At 37.0% G+C, this 19,208-nt stretch overlaps 1 protein-coding gene across 8 annotated transcripts in view; it reads left to right on the top strand.

Annotated features, from left to right (window-relative positions):
* The window catches only part of LOC139134726 (uncharacterized), a 104,687-nt gene extending 87,666 nt beyond the window's left edge, over nucleotides 1–17,021 (top strand). For 5 of the 8 annotated variants that reach the window (XM_070701705.1, XM_070701704.1, XM_070701703.1 and 2 more), the window contains 4 exons: nucleotides 13,374–13,434; nucleotides 15,153–15,426; nucleotides 16,168–16,272; nucleotides 16,632–17,021. In XM_070701705.1, the coding sequence (XP_070557806.1) occupies nucleotides 13,374–13,434; nucleotides 15,153–15,426; nucleotides 16,168–16,272; nucleotides 16,632–16,790 (599 nt within the window). In that variant the 3' untranslated portion in view covers nucleotides 16,791–17,021. The remainder of the gene's footprint in view (nucleotides 1–13,373; nucleotides 13,435–15,152; nucleotides 15,427–16,167; nucleotides 16,273–16,631) is intronic. The other 3 variants (XM_070701707.1, XM_070701706.1, XM_070701702.1) reach the window with 1 other exon arrangement.
* The last annotated feature ends 2,187 nt before the right edge of the window (nucleotides 17,022–19,208 follow it).

Genomic DNA, 19,208 nt, shown 5'->3' on the forward strand with positions numbered 1-19,208 from the left:
GAGGGGGGGGACTTGAAAGTTTTGCTCTGCCTATAGGGGGGGACCTGAAAATATTTTGACTCCCAACATTTTGATGTTGTCCAATGGTTCTATTGTTAGTAATAATTAAACAAAATCTAGAACCGTTTTGTCATATTTTATGTCTTTAATCTCGAAAAAGTCTAAAAATGTATGAATGCCATTCAATTGTCGTAGAACAAGTTGGCTTTGTAATGGGGCAGGAGCTACAACTGTTGATAATTTTTCAATATTTCTATGCAATGTATCAAACACAGTTTCTTGGTGTCTCTCTACAGCATGCTGAAAAACACAATATACAGTTTGTCAACAAAGCCCGTTTGTCTAAATATTGGTGATAATTGAATGATGCAAATGCAGGGTACACGTAGGCTGTGTTGGCAAGCTGAATACTGGATAGCTCAACATTCTATAGGGAATAGAACAAGAACACAATTGTATAAACTGAACAAAAATATTGTCAAAATAAAAAGTTAATACAACTACTGCCCTGCTACTACATACTGGCAGTGACAGTGATACATGTAGCTCTGACTCTGATGTAGTTTAAGAAGAGTTTCGGTCATAGGACACTCAATTGACAGTGTAACATACAATTACTTGTACACAAGATCCAGCCAGAGAGCAACACATAGAAGACTAGGGGACTAACAGTTACCATGGATTTTTGAATTCTGGCATATGAGAACAATCAAATATTAGAGAAAAAAGATGGGGTCACCATGATTGATCTTATACAAATATACGATGAAAAGTCAGTTTTTCTAAAATCACTTAAAATTAATATATAAAACCATTCATCTCATTGTACCAATAACACAAAAGTAAAACTTTGAACAGTAAAGACTCTAATTTAAATGGAAAAATGTGTGACTAAATGGAATCTTTTATTTTTTATCAAATTTGCCATTATTACACCCAAAATTTCTGAGATTAAAACATTAATTTCATGGAATATTTTAACCTTCCAGTATTGTCAATTTTGTAAAACATTTTATAAGTGGCATCTAAGTTGTATATGTCTTGTACTTTTGAAAAAAAAATTTGGTAGGTCACTGTGCTCATTTTTTCACAATTTGGTTAAACGTAGCTAGGAATACACAATTTTCATACTCTCTCATGATTGTCATTTTGTGTGCTTTTCAGCTGGTGCCATTGAACTGGCCAGAGTTGGATAAACTCAAGTCGGCTGAGACTGAGAAATCCAAAAAGTTCACTGATGCATTAAAAATGAATCAATTTAAGAACTTGTCCTAGGTATATGGCTCTACAACCTGCTGATAAGAGGTAGTGTTGAACATCTGCGTGCAGAACGACACATTACGTTTTTTTTACTCTGCGTGCATTCCTAATAAATATGCGGCTATATGGTAATTGGGGGGGGGGACTTGAAAATTTTTGAGGGTATTGAGGGGGGGACTTGAAAATTTTTGAGGGTATCGAGGGGGGATCTGAAAAAAAAAGATTTCAATCGCGATTCCTCCAGCCCCCCCCCCCCCCCCTCTCACCATTTTTTTTGAACGCGGCCTTATGCAGGATCAGGACTCTGCCTCAGTCGATTTTCAGTGCAGTAGCGTTCCAACCCATAGGGCGATACTATTCGTTAAGGGGCAGAAATCAGTACGTGTTGCAAATAAAAAGCTGCTAAAATTAGAAATGTCATATGGACATTCCCATAGAACAAACTGAATTTTCCACATTCGAGACATGCTGCATATCAGATCTCGGGGGAACACTGTTGTTGAACAAAGATAAAGTGCGTATCGTTAACTTCAGTTATCACGGTAATTACAAGGGAATGTTGATAACAACACCAAGCGGTCTTCCTACATGACTGCTGCTCTCTCCCTTTCAGTCCATTGCACGTTATGGAATACGGCAGTATCTCTGGTTTGTGAGGCCGGAAATATTTCTACTCTATTTTTGTCTCGAGTAGACTATTTTGTGTTCTAAATTTTAGCATGGCTGGTAAGATTAGTGCTTGTGACAGAAAATCCATGGCTTCAAAAAAGCCATGCTGATGGTTTGTAGTATTCCACAGAATATGCAGCCTTTTGTGACGCAACTCGCAACATTGCACCAAAGGCGGGAAAATAGAGAAAAACTAAAATTATCAGCAATAGTATTTCACTTTGTCTTTTCGGCATCGACTTTGAGTGTGAATTGCTTCCGACCTAGCGATCACGTGAACGGATAGCGTATCCCGTAGTAGCCAACTTTTCTACCTACACACTGTGTTATTACCGTAACATTTGTTGTTCCGCATTACTTCAATTTACTTTCTGGTAATGAAAACAATTACTGACACCCTTTCCCAAATATCACTGTGATTCACCATCAGTTTGTCACAAAGATAGCGAAGGTTTTGCGACAAAATGCACAATTGTACCGGTCTTTACATGCCAATAAGTTTGAATACAATGAGAACACGGCCGGTGGCAAACTTCTCCGCTCTGCGACAACTCGGCTCCGAGACAAAGTCGGCCTCTCTGTGTGAAGAGGTGTTGAAATTGGTCAAACTCTAAAGACTTTATTCCATCTAATTAATTTCAATCCCCGACTTTTGTAAGTTTGGCGTAACAAAGGTAGTGTTGAGATGGGTATTGTGGTGTTGCCTGAATATACTCTGGGCATGTATAAACTAACGAAATTCCTAGATTCCGTATATTCTTTTTTAATTAGGCCCTCTCTCCCTCCCTATAATTTCTCACGAGTCCCTGGCACGCGGCACGCGGCACGTGGCACGTGAATTAGGCTTACCCAGTGCGGGCTGCGGGTTGCTGGTTGCGGGCTGCGGACTGCAGGTTTTTAGAATTAGGGCTAGATTTCTAATATATGTAATATGGCATTTAGTATATAAGAAATAAAACCTTTAGAAGGTGTCTATTATCAATAATCATGATCAGGTCTATCGTACAGTATCCCTTTTCCTGCCAAGTCCATATTTCAGCATCAGGCCAAGATTGTTAAAATTAATGAAACACAACTTTATGGTGTATTTTAACATTATACTGAACATTTGAAGGCTGTTGAAAACATAAATACTGTAAACTTGTTTTTTTTGGACTAAAAAGCTATAACAGACCAAACCAAGTGGGTGAAAATACGTCATGTTTCTGAAAAAAAATTAAAATCTGCTAAACTAAAAGCGGCGATTCCGAGGACCAAATTATTTATTCCGAGCTGCCTGGCCATTACAAATAATTAGGGATCTGAAATCACTTTTCTTTCTTGCCATGGATGTGAGTAAGAAATAATACCAGACTGACAAAAAAAATCGCGCCTCGGAAATGTCGCCACTTATCGTGGAATGAAAATTGTTACATTTCTAGTATCAGGCTATAGGAAGTAAATTCTTTGTAATGCATCCATTCACAATATTCGGTTCTAGGGCAACACATACAGAAAATTAAACAATGCCTACTTAAATGCAATGTGTAAGGAAAGTTTTGACTTAAAAAGCGTAGAAGTGATGTGTATTAAAGTGGCACTCCCACTTGGTAACATTTTTAAAGCACATTAAATGCCAACGGTCTATATTTGACGTGGCGACTGCGCGCCGATCGCGAGATATCGATAAAAACATGTTTTCAAAAAAGTAAAAGTTTGAATTCCGGTGGCCCACCTAAATTCAACTTCCGAACATCGAACGTTCGGCACTGGGGCCATTGTCAACTAAGCTATGGAGTACGAGTCTACGCTTACGCTGCTGTATGCCACAGTACCACTCGCCTCAGTGATCTGTCATGCCCCTGGGGGAAAGCCGAGTCTTACTGACTCTGAGAAAAAACAGAAACAAAGTTTGATTCCACCAGAATTCGCATAGGTGACTAACACAGTTACGTGCGGTTGATACATAGCGGCCGCCGAATGGTATGCATAGACGCATACCACGCGCGCGGCGTACTGTGTGGCAGACGACAAAATGTAGTCATAGGAGGCGGCTAATATTTGATACGTAAAAACTGATGTTTATGTGGTAGTGGTTAAAAATATAGTACAACTGATTAGAATAATGAAAACGATAAAACCGTAAGGAAAAGTTTTACAAAACTTACCTGAGGTAGTAGCATAATGCTGTACATAAAGTTTTTGCAGTTGGAAGTAAATTAATTGCGTCGTTCGAACTTATTGTAGACTCCCTAAAATATCGTCAATCAGCACGACAACAAACCTTCGGGGGATTTCGGGACAAAATCAGAAACGATCGTAAAACTTCGGGATGTGAAAAATACGCTCGGATAATGACATGTTTCTATCGATATCTCGCGATCCGCGCGCACTCGCCATGTCAAATATCGGCCGTTGGCATTAAAAATATGTGTTTTAAAAATGTTACCAAGTGGGAGTGCCTCTTTAAAATGCCGTGTATTTTTCATGAAAGCTTTTAACAGAAAAAGACGTACAACAAAGGACTTAGATTGCTTTGCCGTTTCGGTTCACCCGAGGTCGCGACCGCAGAGAACGACATTCAGCAAACATTTTACGCGAGAATTTCAGCGGGAAAAACACGCCGGTGCGTTGACTTATTTTCAGGAATCGATCTAATAGGAATATTTTTGGATGAGTTTGTGTTCTGCAGCTCTCAATAATTGTGTCTTTCCTAATATCATGAACGAATTCTATTTATGACTAGCAACTGCAGCATGATAGTCGCTCCATGCATTTGATCCAGCGTGACTATGAAGAGTTTCCGAGGACTATTCACCACAATAAAATAATTTTAAACGGCATTGAAAACGATTTTGAAAATTGTGCTTTTATCGGCGGTTGAACTAATCTGAAGTGTGAGAAGGGCATGGCATTCTATGAAAAAGTAACAAATTATTTATAGGCGTGTCGAGTTTCAACGAACTGAAGTTCATCTCCCAGTTCATCTGTGCTGTCAACGATCCGAAACTTACTTCTAAGCTATCCATCCTAATCATAACATAAAAAGTTAATATAGCGAGTTGTTGTGAAATCTGTCTTGTGCTCATATTATTACCCATCCGTGTTCAGTCATGTAATTTCGAAAGCTTCGATCGGCAGTGCGCTGCGCAACGACGAATGTTGGATAGGAAATGGACTATTCTGACGTTGGTGGCGCTTTAACAGATGTAAGCTCAAATGACGGCATTATTCAAGAAGTTCACGGCTTTTATTCCATAAACAGATACATCTAGCATTTATTCTAATTACTAGCGAAAATGATACCCAAAACACACATTTTTTTATGCCCGCAACCCGCAGCCCGCAACCCGCAAAATAGCGCATCCGGTTCATGAGTGCCTTGTTCAGCTCGTGGTAAAACACAACTCTGTGAAACCGTGGCGATGATAGACCTGGCGTGTAGTAAGCCAGCTGTTGATCAGTCAAGTCAACACCTCTGAAGTACTGATTGTACATTACGGCAACGTTCGGGCATATTAGGGACGATTCAGAATTTACTTCAAGGGGAGGGTGGAGGATTTTCTATTTTCTGGGTGATTTTTTTCCACGCCCCCCCCCCCTAGTAAATTATAGAAAAAATCTATGGCCCCTCATCTTTCCTGTTTTTTTTCCATGGCCTCCCTAATATGTACATGCATGCCTATACACTATAGACATATCCAGTCTAACAAGTTGCAGGAACTGTAGTGGACATTTAATCGATGATATAACAAATCATTTCAGGGTTATGTTACTATAAAAAGAATGATTTGCAGGGACTGCAAGTGGCACACTTAGGAAAGGGTAGCAATAAACATATCTGGTTGTAAATTTCTGAAGAAAAGTTAATTACCAAATATGAATACTTTTTTCGTTATGTCTCACATATGATGCACACAAAGACAAGCAAAGATGTCAGTTAGAAATGGTGAATAGAAAATCATAGGAGCAGATAATTGGCAAAGTGATATATATCTTGAAGTTTAATGGTACCGTGATCATTTGCAGATATCCAGAGATTTCTGGAAAGTGAGATGTACATGTACATGCACAAGTTCAGCATACATTTTCATTTGATGATGCTGAATATTTGCAGACTCACGGTGAAAGTTTTAAACATTTGCAATTAAAATTGGTGAAAGCCAACCTGTTTTTAATTTTCTCTTTTTTTCGTTTCTAATTTGGTTGTAATAAATCAAGTAGCTGCCACTGAAAACAACAATGCTGAGGAATATTTTAGAGCATTTCCTGAACAAAACATCTTATCCAAAACATGAATTCACATGTTATTCTGCTCATTCCATTCACAATCCAATGTTCATATTAAAATGCAGATAACCCTGTGAAAGTCAAAGTTCACATTTTGTCAGCAGTATTTTCAAAATTAATAGAGCATTCATATTTTAAATTTTTTTAAGAAACTTTAGTTATAAAATAGTCATGATGCGCATGTTTTCAGAAGACACGAAACAATACATGTTAATTTGTCTTTTTTTTTTTTTTTTTTTTTTTTTTTTTTTTGCATTTCTGCCAGCCGCCACTGAGAAATCTTTGATTATACATATCAGAATGAATGGGACACAAAATTATTAGCATCAATACACATAGTGTTAGCCTATCCACATTTCTCCCAGCCTCATACACACTGAGATCACTTCTTGAACTACAGCAAATTTCTTGTGTACACAATATTTCAACAATCCGACACTATGGCACTGATGCAGTGCCACATGATCTTCTGGATGCACATACAGGATTATTGGAAAATCAACCCTTTTGTAAATTTTTCACCATATATTTTTGATAGTAATACATAATATTTTTATTTTCAACATTAAAAAACTATTTGCTGAAAAGCAACTTGAAGATGAGACGGCCATAAATTTATTTTCAAAAAAGTTTATAGTAGATGTAAGCACTATAAAAATAATGTAGAACATTTAAAAAAATTAGAAAGGGTAAAACTGATGAGAATGAAACATAGAAAAAAGGAGCAGAAAAGAAGGATAAAAAATACGAGGACTATGACTGGTTAAAGTTACTCTTGAGTGGGAACCTTCAAAATTTCAACGTAAAAGAATTAGATAAATACCTTGATAAACATAAATTACCAAAAATAAATTGAAAGCTGAAAAATTTCAAATTATGACCGTACATATACATGCACAACCTTCATTCAATTTAAGAAACTGTCAGGGAAAGGTATTGTAACAACGTATGTCACAGATGAGTCAGAGTCAGATAGCAGTGACTCTGAATTGGAAACCTCTGTCATTGGAGTCATTGAGAGTGATGATGATGGTGTTGGTTCTGTATATGATAGTGACACAGACACTGACATAGACAAAATCCAAGAGAACCAACGTGACCATGTTACGTTAAGAAATGGCAGAGTAGCAAGACGTTTTGTTTTGAATTAAGGTGGAGCTGCATGTTGCCAACACAGTTTTTTTCAAAGCAATATTTCTCATCAAAGATGACGAGGAAACCCCCTCATACCATATATTTTCAAAAAGCAGAGAATCTAAAGTTTAGTATGGTAGCAATAGTTTACTAAAAGGATGAAGTGGGTGTATATTTGGGGTAAAAAACCTCAATTTTGGTATTAATGATAAAAATTAATTTAAGTCAAAAACTAGACAGTATTTTCTGAAATGTAATATTTCACTTGAAAGGAGAGTATATGTAGAAGAAAACAACTATTTTATTTGGCATTATCCATCCTCATTTTAAAATTGTAGGAGTTTAAAGACTGACACTCTAATAATTGATGAAAATCATGATCAGCAAAATTAAAATGCCTCTTATTCAAAATGCCTCTTATTAAAAATGTAAGAGCTTTATTGCCAAACAAAACCAATTGATAGTCGTTTTGTTATATAGCATTTAAAAAAACATAATGTGAAATTTCAGAAAATTTGACCAAGCCGGAGTGGAGTTACATTCTTTGGAAATTTGAAATTGGGAGGCAAAAGAAGCCAAGAAATCGGGTGATTTGCATACATTTGCATAAATTAACACTTCTTTATCATGCAACTTTCAACTGCTTTACAAGCTACAAGGTAAACCCAACCTTAAAAAGACATTTGCTGTAATTTTTAGCATTTGTTCAATGTTCATCTCTCTGTATCAGCATTTGTTTGTTATTCTATCACTACATAGAACACCCAATGCTGTATTTAGCAACATACCAGTGTGAACATAAATGACCATTGTTATTGTTGATAAGTGAATTATAGTCTGCACTTGATCCGAGATCTCTTTTCAACAAAAACAACCCTGACTGTTCACTGTATGGTTTGTGTCGACATGCTAAATACTGGACATTTCATGACGCTTTAAGGAGGAGAACAAGATACTGCAGTAGATGCATAAAACAAACCACTGTGAATATTACCAAATTTGGCATCTAAAGGAGTTTAACTAAACATGTTGAGTTTATCTGTCACCAAGGTAGCGTCTATGGTTCTCTTTTGTAGAGATCAGAAATTCTGGGCAAATATTGCATTGATGTTTTTTTCCTTGGCCCCCCTAAAAGATTGTGGTATTTTTGTCTGGACCCCCCTAAATTTTCTTGGGAAAAATGGGTGCCCCCCTGAAAATCCTCCACCCCCTGGAAGTAAATTCTGAACCGTCCCTTACTTCAATTTGTTCAAAAGCACCGGTTCTTTTATCTTTACATCGACTCCTCACTAGCGCTCGATTCGGTCTTCATGCAGAGACTGCCGTACTCATAAATTTTACCATTCATTTTTGAGTCTTTCCAAGCACAAACTGTCATTGCGCCGTCTTGAAATACCGAGAAACTACCACGTGGCCATCGCTCTTCGTCGTCAGCATCAGGCGGTACGACTTGTGGATCATAGTTTCCGGCATTTTTTATGTCATCGGGTAAACCTAAGGTGTACATCTTGCAAGTTCCCATGGCAGCAATATTATGCACGTAGAGACGAAATGACCCTATATGACTTATATTTGCATAACAATCGATTACAGTCTGTGTATCTCCTGATACTACCTTAGCTCTCTTTGCTGACGACTCTAAATGTTTTCGTGTGATAAAAAATAACAAGATTGTCAAGCTTTGCAGAGCGATATTCATGCTCTTTATAACTGGAGTGTCAAATGGGGTATGACTTTTAATACAAGAAGGTGAAATGTTCTCCACTTTACATATTGTAAAAATTATTTGAATTGTGATTATTCCATGAAGGGAAATAGTTTAACATCAGTTGAAATTACTGTGATTTAGGTGTGGATCTCACCTTCGATCTGAATTGAAATACCCATATTGATCGTATTTGCATGAAATCTAACAGATTGCTTGGCATGACAAAATGCACTTGTGGCTACAAATGTGACGCCCAAACACTTAGAGGGTGGACCATTTGAAATCCTAGGGGGTCTGGAAGATTTTTGGGGGCATTATTTATTTTCTACATGTTCCACTGTAGGCCTTTATTATATTTTTTCCATTGTGAATCCTGGCTTTTTTTTTGCATTCATCCTTCAAAGATTTTTTTTAAATGCAGTGATGTTGCTGAATCAATTTGTTTGTCATACATCGACAGACTTGTACATAAGTACAAAGTTCATAAAGAAACTAAATTTTAATCGACATAACATGGCACACTGACTTAACATGGGTCGATCAAAGGTAGATGTGTATATTGAAATTATCAAATGAAGAAGCTGGAAGATGGCCTGCTGAATTGAATTCAGCATAGGCATACAATACAACTGTCTTTTAATCCCTTTCTCCCATTAACCATTAACAAAAATTACAAAAGAACTTGGGGAAAGGGAGACTAATTGCCGTCTTTAGGATTCAATAGATCTAATATCCTTATTATGGATGTATTGTATAGCAATAAGATAACAGTAGTGAAATGTTGAAATATGATTTTGCTATGAATTCTTTTAGACGGTGTTTTCATTAGATTTCAATGTAACTGGGAAATTTACAGAGGTAGGCGGTGTCATAAAGCGTGTGAGGAAAGTGAGCTAGCGTCGAGTGAGCAAAGCAAACGAGGGGGAAGAGCGCGAGAGAGGGGTGTTCCCCCTCTCGCACGACGAAAAATGAAATTTAGGACTGAAAATGGGGTTTTCTGGTGGCATATGAAGTGACATTTGACTGATTTTTTCAATGGAACTGGCAAGCAAATTTTTGTCTTTCTAACACAAAATGAAAAAAATACCAATTAAAAAAGGGTTGGTTCTAAACAAATGTTCGGTTCTAGCACAATGTCACTTGTTTATTATTGGTTTTGCCCAGAGAATTACTTGATCATTGAGAAAATTATCATAGTCACGTTGCGCGTTGCGAGCCTGCAGTATGCTACATGCAATACTATTACAGCATTGGTAACTAACTTGACGGTACTGTGAACTCCGTCGTTCAAAATCACTTCTCTTTGATGCTTTTCTCTCACAAATTCAGCAAAGTTGAAATACGGTATGCAGAAACTGAATTATTCTGTTTCAATCAAGTATACCTTTTGATCAAGCTTTCTTAGGGAAAAATATTCCAGAAGATGATTGACACTATATGTTCAAACAAGTAGTTTACCCCTGCGATTGTGCCTGGACAGTGGCTCAGGTTGAGATTTGTTTGACAGTTAATTCAATAATCCTTGATGTTTACACTTGTTTGCGTTATCGAAAGATTACGTTATTTTAAAGTTAAAGTTATTTATTAAAAGTTACCTAAACTAATGTTATAATGTTATAATGTTATAATATACAGTCCTCTTTATATGTAAAACCCTTGGTTTCCAAATGTCTTTATTGACATGATAATACTTGATGATGAGTTTTGTTTTAACATCTTCTGAAATTCTGTCATTTGACTTGTCAGCAGTGTAATCTGTCCATGTTGCAATAACACGAGAGAACAATATTATTTATTTGTCAACACACAGGAGATGATATGCATGTATCTACAGAGTGTGTTCACTTATCTAGAATCAGTGAACAATTCAAAAGGCTAAATGTAACTGAAAATTAATTTCAAGAGGTTTTTGGAAAGACAAGAAGGGTGCTCGGAAATGAAAAATTACATCCCAAAAGGTTCTTGCTGATACTGTGATAGATTTTTTTAATTCTTCCACATTAACTTGCCAGTTTTTTTTCATAAGTCATCTAAGGCAGACTTTTGCCCCTTATATCTGCCGGGGATTTTTTTTTCGAAAATCTTCCAGACCCCCAGGATTTCAAATGGTCCACCCCTTAAAGCGCTTTACCTGTCGCTAATGCGTAGCCATTTGGGGTATGCAAGTGTTGTTTGGGCAGCCCAGTCTAAGTGTAACTTAGTTAAAATTGAAACATCCAAAAGAGCTGCTACAAGATACATTCTCCATTATGCCACCGATATCGATTATAAACAGAGGTTAGTTGCTGTTAACCTTTTATCCCTGTCTTTTCGCAGGGAAGTTCTTCATCTCGTTTTCTTTTATAAATGCACTACTGGGATGTACTCCATAAATGTAAACAAGTATGTTAAAACTCGTCCATCCAATTGTCATGATATCTCATTTTCTAAAATTGTACAGCACATCTTGTATTTCTATTTCTATCTAGTGGCTACCCGCATAAAACGCGCCAAAATTCTACCTTCGACGATTTACACCTTTGCCTTCCCGCCAATTCTCTTTCCGACACTTTTTGAAATGCATTCTGTCCAGCCAATGTGACTCTCTCACACAAAGCATTCATTCACATAATTGGCGTCATGTGTGATGTGATCTTTATCAGAACTGTAACTGTTAAATATCGCTTTTCATGTTTTCACGGCTTGGGTCTGAAACAATAGTGTTATTACGCGCTTTATACGGGAAATGTGGTAAGTTGTTCTTTGTTATCGTTCAAATGCCTGTAAAAGTTAAAGTTTGTATTGTCCAGTTGACATAGCTAATATTTCTTATAAATATAGGGGCTTGAGAAACGTATGATAGATTAGTTAAGATTTGGAGAGTGAAGACCGTGTCACCCACGGGACTAGAGCAATAAAGAAGTTCCTGCTACACCGTACACCTGTGGTCACCTTGATTCTTTGATGTATTACACAATGTTACCACACATTCCAGGGCCGATTCAAGTGCACTGGATATCAATCGTTTTAAAACTCACTTTCCAAAACCTCCTTTTCAAAGAATAATCTTTCTCTGGAACAATTTACCAGCCACAATTAGATCAGCTACTCCACTCTCGGGATTTTGTCAGGCAGTGAAGAAAAGGTACTGGGAGAATTTTTAAAATGTTTGATCCAGATAAGACTTGGACATGGATTTCTCGTTGTTTGTGTAGTAGGTGTAGACCTATGTAGATTTGTATCAGTTTTTACTAGCTCTTTTTATTGTGTTTTTTTGTTTCTTTTTATTGTTACAAAGTGTTTGTTGTTGTTTGTTGCTGTTTGCTATTTTTCACTTGTATATCTTTCATTTCATTTTGGGGACTGACTTTGTATAGGTCATTCGCACCTTTTTCAGTCATCCTATCCTTTGCATCTGTACTTTGTATGTTTGCCATGGATGAATAAAATAAATAAATAAAGATAAAATATTTTCATCTATCACTAGCCTTCTCTAGATTGCGTTATCAGCAATAAAATGGCAGTGAATCAATATGATACAAGTTTATGAGACGTCAACAGTTTGGCAGTAACCTTTTTAACCAAATTTAAGGAACAGATATAATAACAATAGAACGGGGATTTGAACCCGATAAAGAACCAATAGTTTGAAAAATAAAAGGACGGGAAAACATCTAAAGCAAGACCCAGAAAAAAACCTGGTCTTGTCAAGGGAGTTGTTTTTCTAAAACAAACCAGTCAATCCTAACCCTTAGGGCGACATCAGACTGCTCAACGGTTAAGGCAAAAAAGAAATGTTTCTGGTTGTGGCTTTTATCCCAAATGGGTTCCGCGCATTTCTTGTTCGCTCCAGTCAGTCAGTCTTCTTACCAAACATGTATAATACATTATTTGCTTAGTATTAAGGTTATTGGAATACTTGGGGAAGATTTGTTGTATAAAGCATACACCATCTTGTGACTTGATATACAAAGCTGGGAAGGGTTGACGCTAAAACAAATGGTCGACAAATTTTACTGAATCTCGAACTTTCAATTCCACTGTAATGTATGCAGGTTCGACATTTCGGATCAAATTTGCACGCCATGGGCAGTGATACTGGATTAGCGTAAAATGATGCGAACTGGACAAAATCGTGAGATATCGCTTCATTCACGACCTGAAAATACCTTAGATGACATATTGGTCAAAGGTTATATGGACCACTTAGGCATCCACAATTGAATGCATGGATCTACAATAGTAGAGTTTCGCAAGCAGATGGTTGTGTCACATACATACATACATAAATACATTAATTGAGGTTTAAAATTAAGGACTTACAATAAATTTTGTTTGAATTTCTAACCAACAGACAAACCAAGCAGCAAGTATGAAGAAGCAAATCAAAATTGTCCACATGGTTCAAAGGACAGGTTGGTCAAACACTGCTGTTGCACTTACATATGCATACATTGTACATGCACATGTTTAATAACCTGAAAACACACAGTTACCTACAGGTTATAAACAGCAATCGGGTGTATTTGGTAGCGGATATAAGACCCCTAAGAGGAAATATTTGGCGGGAAATAATCACCGAGCCGAGGTTATTATTTCACCCAAATATGCTAATTTTCCTCTAAGAGGTCTTATATACGCACCAAATACCAAGCGAACCGTTATAACCTCATAACAATATGTTAAAGTTTGATAAAAGTTGAAAATATGGTTCTTGTAAACGCGTTATGTAAATCATGCCTCATTGTTTACTGTTCTGGAATACGTACGCTGCGCGCGTTCAATCTTGGTCTTGAATCTCTAAATGCGCGCGACTTTATTCCACAACCAGTAATTCAAGCTTATGTTCTATTTTCTCTTCAACTTGTTCCATTTCGGTTATTTTTGTAATTATTCACCCTCTAAGGCCTCGTTTTTCTTGGGTCTTCTAGTTCAGAATATAAAACCTGCGCTCAGCCTATCAGGAGGCTGGATTCATACCAAGCATATTATAATGAGAATTACCATCTAAAGTGTAAATGTGACTAAAGTAGAACATTTTCAAAACCACGCGAGATCTGCCGAGATCACAGGCAACTAAACATTTTACAGGACATTTTTGCGGGACACAAAGCAAACTGCACATCACCCACTGCGTTCAATACAGGACAAAAGTTACAATATTTGTTACAGTTCGCAACAATATTATCATATAAAATCAAATTTTCTGTACACATTTGTACTTTTAACCACCCTAGTCTAATCAAGAACATTAATAGCAATAATCAAGCTTCTATAATTGCACAGATTTAGTTAGTGTTGTACTCGGTAAATATTATTCACAGTTTCCTCATAGACAACCATGTATAAGTGAATCAACATTTTCAGTGAAATTCCAAAATCCAATTTCTTATACATATATGCACTTGTAACCACCCTATTCCAATCGAGTACATTTATCATTTAAGAAACATCTATAAATGGCCATATATTGCTAGGTTTACTTTGAAAAAATATTATACAAATTGCCATGCATAGTGAATCAACATTATCAATGAAATAAAAAAATCAAATTTTGTGTATACTCATGCACTTTTTACCTGCCACTTCAAGCAGAGTAGATTGACATGCATTATCAAACATAATTAATATTTAAATGATTTCATATTTTAGAATGAAGCACTGCCAGGTATATCAGCCACATTTTGCCTTCTAATAGTTGCGCAGAAAATGATGACTGCCTTCAAACGGCATGTGTTGAATTTCATTTGACCCTTCAAAAATGCTTGCGCAAAAAAGTCGCCCACCTGTAATTTTTGTCCAATCCCTTTGAGGGGATTTCAAAATTATAGCAAGTCAGAGAGAGAATTGAATGCACTGTGAGTTTGTTAGAGAGGGCATTTGAAAAAATACGTGAACATTTGTTGGATTCGATTACCCCTATGCAGAGGTATTTTTGAATGCAGCTTTACTCAGGCAATGGGGGGGGGGGGCGGAAAAAAAATTTTTGTCATCTCAAAAGTGGGAGTCATTAATTTTTTGGTGCAATGGGTAGGGGTTCACTTATTTTGACTAATCCCACCCTCGGTCATAATAACTGAAAAGTTCCTTACATAGAGCTATGCTTTGATGGCTTCTTGTTGTCTCGTTTCAGCAGTAAACCATTCCCAGCGCTGAAAGCGAAACCAGAAGAGTGTATGTTGTTTATGACAAAATATTTCGACGCAGGAATGAACAATGAGTTTTTCACCAATGAAATACCTTGTCCCACAAACATCAAAGACAGACTTGTAGAAACCGACCAACTGACTGCTGTGACAAACTTCACTATTTACTACGCCACAACGGGGTTCCTAGGTGACTCAAAGTCATCACTGATGTTTGCCATACACAAAGGTGTCCTGGACAACAATCCTGGTATTGAACAGGTAAAACAAGTGCTTTCATTGAACAATTAAAATCTGACGTTTCTTTTGGTAAACGTAATAAAGGCAAACGCAGATTATTCAAGCTACGGTGGGCCAAAATGTCCTCATGTTCCGGAAAAGAAATACAATTGTGATTAAGTAGAACAACCACTACTATGTCTAAAAAGGAGTTACAATTGAGTGGCCGAAATGTTCTAATGGAGCTCGATAATTAATTTCACACATGAGTACGTATCTTGCAATGGTACATGCTGTCCTTAAATTATTTATGGTACTTACTCGATCTTTTATAATGGACTTTTCTCTTGGCACCTCTCAGTTTTAACGTTTCCAATGGATAATATGCATCAAAGAAAATTACTGGATATTAGATTTTTTAATGTTCTTATGTTCTAAAATGTCTATTAAATGCACAAACACACAACCGGGACTAGTCTGAATTCTGTCTTCACCAGTAATTTTTCAAAATTAAACGCTTTACGCTACATTTTAGATTGTTGGTGAACAAAAGGGAATACACTGTTTACTTGCCGTGAATACGGTATGTGTACCAGCTATACAGATAGAGACTTCACTTGGTGAATACATGCTTTACTATTTGTATAGTGAAAACATTTTTTTGTATCTATACTGAAAGAAAATGGCCCTTTGTCATCTAGATATGTCCACTCACAAAAACACTAGTTTGCATGTGAACGCATGAGCTGACTTTAAGTGCATTTCTCTTTTTATTTGATACAGGGTGAGAAGACTGGATATCCAGTGGAAGAATGTGGGATATGTAAAGCAGACATCTTCCCAAATAAATGGATTCTTTTCAGATGTCATAGTGTGGATTTGAAGACAGTAAGAGTTTTTTTCCTAACTTATCACATTTGCTTCTCTGAAGTCGTTAGTATGTATTCACCCTACTGTTAGCTAAAATAAGATATTTCGTTTTACCGTTAGCTATGTTTAAATGGATGTCTTCGTTATACTTTATGTTTAGGTGTTCTTGTTTGCTTATGGTTTGAATTAATTGATGTATCTATGTTCAACGTTCATTACCCGTGGGTGATCTTTGTTTCAAAGGATTATTAAGTTTTAAGATAATTGAAAAACGTGGACTCCTAACTTAATATCAATGTACAGCATATACACAAATTCATTTGAATTGTCGGTTATGTGCTATAAATTTAATATCATTCTCGTTATTCTTATTACAGGAATGCCCAGAACCAATTAAAAAGGACATACGCTTCTGGCCACCAGAGCCAGCCTTTATAAACCGTGAAGTGTCCTATGAGTATTGCTACTACACTGAAAGCAACAATGATCCCAGATATCTCTGCCATTTCTACTTTGTGTACAAAGATCTTGTTTAAATAGTACCGGTCTGTGTGTTTCACAAAAATCAATCAAGATGTGATTTCGAGGAAGAAGTATAGATAAAGAAGTGGATGTTTAATGATCCAGTCTGTCGATATTGGAAAAATCTGATTATTGACATGGTATCATGATTATAATTCTGTCAAGTTTCTTTGTGGTGTGTTTTTTCGGTTTAATTGTAAACCATTACTGAATAAATAACTTGTACAATGTCATATTTCTCAAAATTGTGGGATGCGTATTATTTCACAGAGGAATGTAAACTGAACATACTACATCTGAAAAAAAAAATGTAATTCAAGATATAGAAAAATCACAAAGTAATGAAACAGAGAATGAAAATTTTACTGAAAATGAAAAAGTTGGGAAACTTAGTATAAGTCAAAATCTTAAGACCTACATGACTACCAAATAAAGAGGAGTAGAACTCTTTAAAAATCAAAATAACATGTCCGTGAACAGACACCCATCTTTCCTTAACATGGTATCCCTCGCCCTCTTATGTCAAGAGAACCATCTTAGTGTAGTACTTCTTTCATTATTTCTAATTGCTCTGTTGGTATCTGGGACTAGAAGTAATCAGTTGGAAACCCCATCGTTTCGAGAATTCTTTGAATTCAGCTGCATCGAATGGCATGTTGTTAGCTATGATGGTTTCTGGAATTCCATGGCAAGCAAAGATGATATTCATTGCTTGGATCACAGAGCTGGCTGTTTTTCTGTGTAGTCTAGCTATTTTTGGATACTTGGAGAAGTAACCGACGAGGATAATATAGTCTTTCCAGCAAATGTGAAGATGTCTGCACCTAATTTGTGCCATGGTCTTTCAGGGACGTCATGCTGTTGAATAGGCTCTCTTCTGTTTCTAAGCAGGAATTCTTAACAGACTTTGCAGCTGGATATTGCGTCTTCAATATCCTTCCCATTATCTCTATAGCCAAACTCTTTGATTTCTCCACTCCTTAGTGTCAAGCATACAGTTTCTCAAGCACAAACTGATGCTGTCCTTCTGGAATGATCAGTCGGTTAAACGGGAAGAGAAGATCATCCTCTTCATATATTTCATCTCTAAGATAATAGTATGGATGCAGTGTGGGTGATAGCTTGTGTCTCACAAGCTACCCTTTCTGTAGGTATTGTTTGATGAGTTGTGATGTCTCATCTTGCTGAGTTGTTGCTTTGTACTCATCAATTTTGTTTTGAGAAGCTGGGTAGTGTGTCATCACTGAGTGCACATGCATGTTGGTGATTCATCCAGTTGTGGCTTCTCATTCATGTAAGCTCTGCTTAATGTGTCAGCAATGTGCATCTGACTTCCTGGTTTATACATGAGGTTGAGTTTGTATCTCAACAGTTTCAGCAGAATAAAAAGCTGCAATCTGGTAGAAACTTTGAGTAAGTCTTTCTTCTGGATTGCCTCTACAGGTCGATCATCGATGTGTACTGTTACTTTGATGCCGCAGATGTGGTAATGAAACTTCGTTGTGGCAAACACAACAGCCAGCAGCTCCTTTTCGATCTGAGTATAGCACTGATCTGTTTCACTGAGTGATCTAGAGATTTATGAAATGGGTCGGCCATCTTGAAGAAGGCAGGCTCCTACGCCACTCTGGCTGGCGTCTGCTTGGATTGTGAGGGGCTTGTGCTCACCACTGAACTTCAGCACTACGTTGTAACTGAGGATTTCCTTTACCCTTGCTACTGCTCTTTCTTGTTGTTTTCCCCATTAACAAGGCACTCCATCCTTTACAGGCTGTCTTAGTGGCTCTGTCAGCTGAGCTTTGCTTGGGATGAAGGCGGACAGGTAATTGATTATGCCAAGGAACTGTTGCAACTCCTGTTTGTTTTATGGTTTAGGCATATCTTTTATGGCTCTAATCTTGCTTTCATCAGGCTGTATTCCATCTGCAGATAGTTTCATGCCATGGTACACCACTTCGTTCTTTTTGAACTTTATCTTTCCAACGTTGAACTTTACACCATTTTCCTGAGCTCGCTTCAGTACTTTGGTGAGTGCTATGTCATGTTCTTGCTCCGTCTCAGTGGCTACTAGCATGTAATCAGCAATTATGTTGACATTTTTAATGTCACCGAATACCTGGAAGCTTTTCTTCTGCGGGACTTCACTCGCACTGGAAATACCAAAGGACATTCTCTTAAATCGATATCTGTCATAGGGAGTCTGAAATGTGGTCAGGTCTCTTGAGTTTTCATCAAGTTCCTCCTGCCAGAAAGCCCATGACTGGTCAAAAATAAGGAAGAACTTTGGCTTGCTTAGTTTGGAAATTATTTCTTTGAGAGTTGGTATCATGTCATGGTCACGCTTTATGTATTTGTTCAATTGTCTGGATCCAGACACAGCCTTAGACTACCATCTTTCTTTTCTGTGCACACTATACTGTTTACCCAGTCTT

The sequence above is a fragment of the Ptychodera flava genome, chromosome 6 (assembly GCF_041260155.1).
Source record: "Ptychodera flava strain L36383 chromosome 6, AS_Pfla_20210202, whole genome shotgun sequence".
Lineage (NCBI taxonomy): Eukaryota > Metazoa > Hemichordata > Enteropneusta > Ptychoderidae > Ptychodera > Ptychodera flava.